The 6236-nt window shown below is 40.4% G+C and overlaps 1 protein-coding gene across 1 annotated transcript in view; it reads left to right on the top strand.

Moving 5' to 3' along the window:
- The window catches only part of LOC122540016 (proto-oncogene Wnt-3), a 91044-nt gene that overhangs the window by 5440 nt on the left and 79368 nt on the right, over positions 1 to 6236 (top strand). The window contains exon 2 of the mRNA XM_043675303.1: positions 1001 to 1242. Within this exon, the coding sequence (XP_043531238.1) occupies positions 1116 to 1242 (127 nt within the window). The 5' untranslated portion in view covers positions 1001 to 1115. The remainder of the gene's footprint in view (positions 1 to 1000; positions 1243 to 6236) is intronic.

The raw sequence follows: 6236 nt of genomic DNA, 5'->3' as shown, positions 1-6236 counted from the left end.
GTGTATGTCTGTGTGTGTGTGTATGTTCGCGGCAGTGGTGTGGGCGAGTGACGCAAAGCTCTTCCCTATGCAGTATCCAAACGTACCAATGTTAATTGTGTTCTGCAGTATTGCCCTTTATATTACAGTTTTAATGTTGTTTATTTAAAACCATGGGACTTTGTGGCTTTATTTTCAGATCTCACACTTCTGTCTATTGAAAAAACAAGATTATTAGTCTCAAGCCACACTGCAACACACATGTCGTAGTCAGACTTACTACTACATGTCAGACATGTAGACAGATTAGTGAAATGGATGGACAAGTGGCAGAAGAAATTCAATCCACTTTTGGAGGGAGGACACAAAGAGAAAATATAAATAAACAAGCAATGTTAAAGTGGTGCAGGAGCAGAGGGAGCTGGGTTTACATATGCATATATCATTGAAGGTGGCAGGACAAATTCAGCCGGTGTTTAATAAAATATACAGTATCCTAGTTTTTATTAGTAGGGGCATGGTGTACAAGAGCAAGATCATGTTTTGTCTTGTCCCAAACACTGGTTGGACTCAATTAGAGCACTGTTTCCAGTTCTGATTGACACACATCAGGTAAGATGCCAAGGCATAAAAGAAAATGCAGTCTCACCTTGGTGCACTATTTATTAGCTAAATTGCACATTTGTGATTCACTTCATCTGCAGATATTTGACATAGTATCAAAATGAATTTATAAAAATTTCTCTGGTGACACAATGAGAGAGATTTCTTGCCACATGGTAACATATTTTAGCTGTTAAACAATTAAGAGGCACAATGAAACACAGTACAATACAAGAGTCCATTCAGCCCATCATATAGGTAACAAGGACCAAGGAATCCAATGGGAGGGCTGGAATTTTAATGAGTATGATGTAAGAGTGAAGGCAGAAGAATTTGTTGTTTATTTAGTGGTTTTTTTTCAAATTAATAATTCCTTAAAGTGAAAGGAACTGTGTTAACCAGCTCTTGTCTTATCCAGGTCTCTGGCACTGGGACATCAGTATTCGTCTCTTGGCTCGCAGCCCATCCTGTGTGGTAGTATCCCTGGACTCGTCCCAAAGCAACTTCGCTTCTGCAGGAACTACATCGAGATCATGCCCAGTGTAGCCGAGGGGGTCAAGATCGGAATCCAGGAATGTCAGCATCAGTTCAGGGGTAGGAGATGGAACTGCACCACGGTCAATGACAACCTGGCTATCTTTGGGCCAGTATTAGATAAAGGTAATTCAGGGGTGACATGCTCCTGGGCAAGGTTGGGCACAAGGATATAGAAATACCCTGAGGAGGGGTTCTGGAGAAGACAGGAAGGGAATTAAAGGAAAGAAGTGAATTAAGACAGTTGACAAAATGCTTTTACTGAGCAGTTCTGGAATGAGTATAACACTGTACTCCAAAAAAAGGGTCAATTTATAGTTAATTCTTTGTTAGCAAGTATAATGGTTACTTGACTGTAATGGGTACTTGACATTTTTAAGCTCTGATCCCCAGCATCTGCAGTCCTCACTTTCTCCTACTTGACTGTAATCTTGAAGGATAATTGATATTAGGATAAATAATTAAGCTTTATTTTAATACTAAGCTAAGAGATGTATTTGATAATTTCTGCCAGATTACTGTATCACAGACTTATGGATGTAGCACAGCAGGAGGTCATTTGGCCCATCATGTCTGTGCTGGTTAACAAAGATCTGACTACACTAACCCCATTTTTCAGCTTTTGGCCTATAGCTCCAAAGGCTAAGGCTGCTTTTTCTGTGACAAAAGTTTCTGACTCTTTAAGGCAATGAGTTCCAAGCTCCTAACACCCTAGAGTGAAAACATTTCTCCTTAAAACTCGTCCTAGCCTTCTACCTGTTAACTTAATTCTATGTGCCCTGGTTACTGACCCCTCTGCTATTGGAAAGAGTGTCTTGCTATCCACCCTACCCATGCTTCTCATAAGCTTACTGCTCTCTATCAGGTCCCTTCTCAACTTCTTTGATCCAAGGGAAACAACCCCAACCTATCCAATCTATCCTCATATCTCAGACCTTCAGCCCAGGTAGCAACCTGGTCAGTCTCCTCTGTATCCTCTCCTGTGGAATAATATCTTTCCTTTCATGTGATGACCAGCACTGTGCACAATACTCAAGTTGAGGCTTAACCAGTGTTTTACATGGTTCCAGTATAATCTCCTTGTTTTTATATTCTATGTCTCAGTTAATAAAGGCAAGTATCCCTTACATTTTCTTAACTATTCTACCTCCCCTGCTACCTTCAGTGATCTCTCAATATGCACAACAAGATCCCTTTGATCTTCAGATTTTACAAGGTCTTACCATTCATTGTTTCAACCCTTGGCTTGATGTCCCATTCCAAGAGGCTTACTTCACTCTTCTGGGAGTTGAATTCCATTTACCACTGCTCTGCCCAGCTGACCAGTGCACTGATATCCTTTTGATGTCTTTTTGCAGCTTACTGCTATTTTCCTCATTATCTACCACCTCATTAATTCTCATTCAATCCATGAACTTGTTAATCATATTCCCCATAGTTGAATCCAAATCACTAATGTATGCCACAAGTAGCAGGGCTCTGCACCAAACTCTGCTAAGCCCACTGGAAACAGATCTCCAGTCTCAGAACCAGCACCCTCTGCTTCCAGACTCTCAGCCAATTGTAGATCCAATGTGCTCTTTGTATTGAATCTCAAGGGCTCTTACTTGACCAGTCTGCCAAAAGGCATCTTATCATAAGCCTTGCAAGAGTCAATGCAGATCATATCAGATGCATTGCCCTCATCAATAGTTTAGTTTACCTCCTCAAAAGATTCACTCAAATCTATCGAACATGACTGCCTTTTTACAAATCCATCCTGACAATCCCTGATTATTCCATTACTGTCCAAGCTCAGATACATTCTTTCCATCAGAAAGAATAATTTTCCCCACTTGGATATCAGCCTCATGAAAATGTGATCTGGCTACTATCAAGCTTCCTCAAGTGTAAGGAAAATACTACCATTAAAATGAATTAAGAACCATAGAATCTCTAAATTGTGGAAACAGGCCATTTGGCCCAATAAGTCCACACCGATCCTCTGAAGAGTATCCCACCCAGACCCATTCCCCTACCCTATTACTCTACATTTCCCAAGACTAATGAAACCACCCTACACATCCCAGAACACTACATGCAATTTAGCATGGCTGATTCACCTAACCTGCACATCTTTCGACTGTGGGACCAAACCGGAATATCTGGAGGAAACCCACGCAGACACGGGAAGAATGTGTCAACTCCACACAGACAGTCACCCGAAGCTGGAATCAGCTGGGTCCTAATGCTGTGAGGCAGCAGTGCTAACCTCTAAGCCACCGTGCTGCCCCTAAATTCGGAAATTCTCTGCAGAAACTTAGGTCCAGCACTTAACCATTTAAACGTCCTTTTTAAATTGAGATTTATTTTCTGCAATCCCATTCATTAGATTGAAGGAAGGGAACAATTTATATCTGAAGATTCAGCCCTGCAGGTAATAAACTATTCCTTCAGGAATTTTTTTACAGCTTTAAAAATAATATCCTTTTTGTTTTTTCCTTTCTTCTCTCTCTCAATTTAATCTTTCTCCCCCTTTACTTCTTCCTCTCAACCTGATTTGATTTGATTGTTGCTCACCTTTCTATCTCCCTTATAACCTGTAGCTTTCTGAAGTTTTAAATCATCAATTAATGATGATTCACCAAGTCTCAGATTCCCTATTCCCTTATCATGTTACATCAGTTCATATTTTCAACACAGCCTTTTGATCTAAAGGGTAAGAAAGAAGTCTAACTAACAGGTAACAATATAAGATGTCTGTACCAGCGAATTCTGGCTCTAGTTTTGTGATTGCAACTCTCTGAAGAGTGATTGTTGAAGTCAAAAGCTCTACAGGGGTTACCTAGTAGTGAGAGGAGATCAGAACAGTTACAGAGCTGATTTAATATAATATGGCCTGTGTGTGCATTTTCCAATCCTGTTGCTATTAAATTGCAGCCCAATTGAATCGTTAATAAAAGATGTGTCTAGTTTCCCAAATCATTTTAAATTCCTCTAAATCTGTGATGTCATCTATGTTCCTTCCAAGTGAATATTGATTTCCTTCTTACCGGCAGTTGTATCACTTGGATGGGAAAAATGTTATTGGGAATGGGAGGCTTTGAGGTATTAAAATAGGAATTAATAGATGATGGAAGACCAAGATCCATCTAGTCAATATTCTGCTAATAGCTTGGTGTAATTCTAAAGGACATGTTGACTAATCATAACAATCCATCACCATCAGTTAGTCTACACCGGACCCACTCATGGGACAGGTGAGAAACACAAACCCAAATTCACCTCTTCTTGCCAAGCATTTTAAACTTGCTACTTTTTACATCTCAAATTACTGGTCTACAGAACCTCAAAAGTTAACTTCTAACAAAAAAAATCTAACTTTCTCATGAGTGAATCAACCTTATTTCCCTTCACTGTCTCCTTATCCCTGGGGATGTTCTTTTATGGATTAGCCATTTTTTCAATGAAATAATTATAGCATTGGTTATAGGATAACATTATTGCAGCAATGTTAGGATTAAGAGTTATCCAGATAGCAGCATTGTTTAGGGATTAAGACTTCTTCCTAATGCCTCCAATTTAACAGTCTCAGCCTTGTGTTCAAAACTCCTCATAGCCTAGCCCCTTTTATTCTCCATAGTTTCATCAGTCCTCACAACCTTTCAACAAATCTGTCTTCCATGTATATTCCCCATTCCCTTTACTCTATAATGGTTCTAAGATTTGAAATTTCCTCCCTAAAGCTATTTGTCCCCCCTCCATCATGCTTTAAATCCCCTTCCCCACAATAAAACTGACATCTAACCAAGATATTAAACACCCTTCTCTTACCTCCTTCTTTGGCTCTTTTGTCTGATGAGGCTCCCGTAAACTTTATATTATATACCAGAAAAGCAAGAGGAAAAGCAAAAAACGCAGATACTGGAAACCTGAAATAAAAGCACCATGCTGAGTAAATGGTGAGTGCACTCAACTGATCTGACAGCATCTGTGGAGAAAGAAAGTGAGCTAATGTTTCAGGCTAATGATCTTTCATTAGAATGTATAAATACAAATTACTGTATTATGGTGTTCAACCTTGCTCGAAGATTAACTGAATTTTAGTGTTGTTTTGATAAAAAGAAACCATCCCTTCTTGCAAGTTTAAGGTTATTGGATATTAAAGCTATGTTTTAATGTCAAGATTATAATTGATAGGAACACAAGCAGTTTTTTTCTTTGCGACTTGTCAGATGTGGGAGTTTAAAGAGAGTTTAAGGGTTACCGTGGATTGTATCTGCCATAAATGTTGTTGGATGCGAATCTTATCAGATCGAGTGGATCGGTTGGAGAGACAGATAGAAGCAATAAGGAATTTGCAACAGTGACAGTATGTGATGGATGGCAGTTATAGGAAGGGGGGAAGTCTCAGATACAGTCACATAGATGGGTTAACTCCAGGAAGGGTAAGAGAGGTAGGCAGCTAGTGCAGGAGTCTTTTGTGGATATACACATTTCAAACAGGTATGCTGTTTTGGAAAATGTACTGGGTGATGTAGTCTGGGAAACGTAGCACGAACAGCCAAGTTTCTGGTATTGAGACTGGCTCTAATGCAACGAGGGGTACGTCAGCTTCCAAGAGATCAACTGTGCTAGGGGATTCTGTAGTCAGAGGTACAGACAGACATTTCTGTGGCCATCAGAGAAAAAACAGAATGGTGTGTTGTTTCCCTGGTGCCAAGATCAAGGATGTCTCAGAGAGGGTGCAGAATGTTCTCACGGGGGAGAGGGGCCAGCAGGAAGTCATTGTCCACATTGGAACCAACGACATAGGAAGGGAAAAGGTTGAGATTCTGAAGGGAGATTACAGAGAGTTAGGCAGGAATTTAAAAAGGAGGTCCTCAAGGATTACTCCCAGTGCTACGAGCTAGTGAGGGCAGGAATAGGAGGATAGAGCAGATGAATGCATGGCTGAGGAGCTGGTGTACGGGAGAAGGATTCACATTTTTGGATCATTGGAATCTCTTTTGGGGTAGAAGTGACCTGTACAAGAAGGACGGATTGCACCTAAATTGGAAGGGGACTAATATACTGGCAGGGAAATTTGCTAGAACTGCTTGGGAGGATTTAAGCTAGTAAGGTGGGGGGGTGGGACCCAG

Source organism: Chiloscyllium plagiosum, chromosome 33 (genome assembly GCF_004010195.1).
Source record: "Chiloscyllium plagiosum isolate BGI_BamShark_2017 chromosome 33, ASM401019v2, whole genome shotgun sequence".
Taxonomy (NCBI): domain Eukaryota; kingdom Metazoa; phylum Chordata; class Chondrichthyes; order Orectolobiformes; family Hemiscylliidae; genus Chiloscyllium; species Chiloscyllium plagiosum.
Note: the sequence above shows the minus strand (reverse complement) of the source record. Positions and strands in the feature narration are given on the sequence as shown.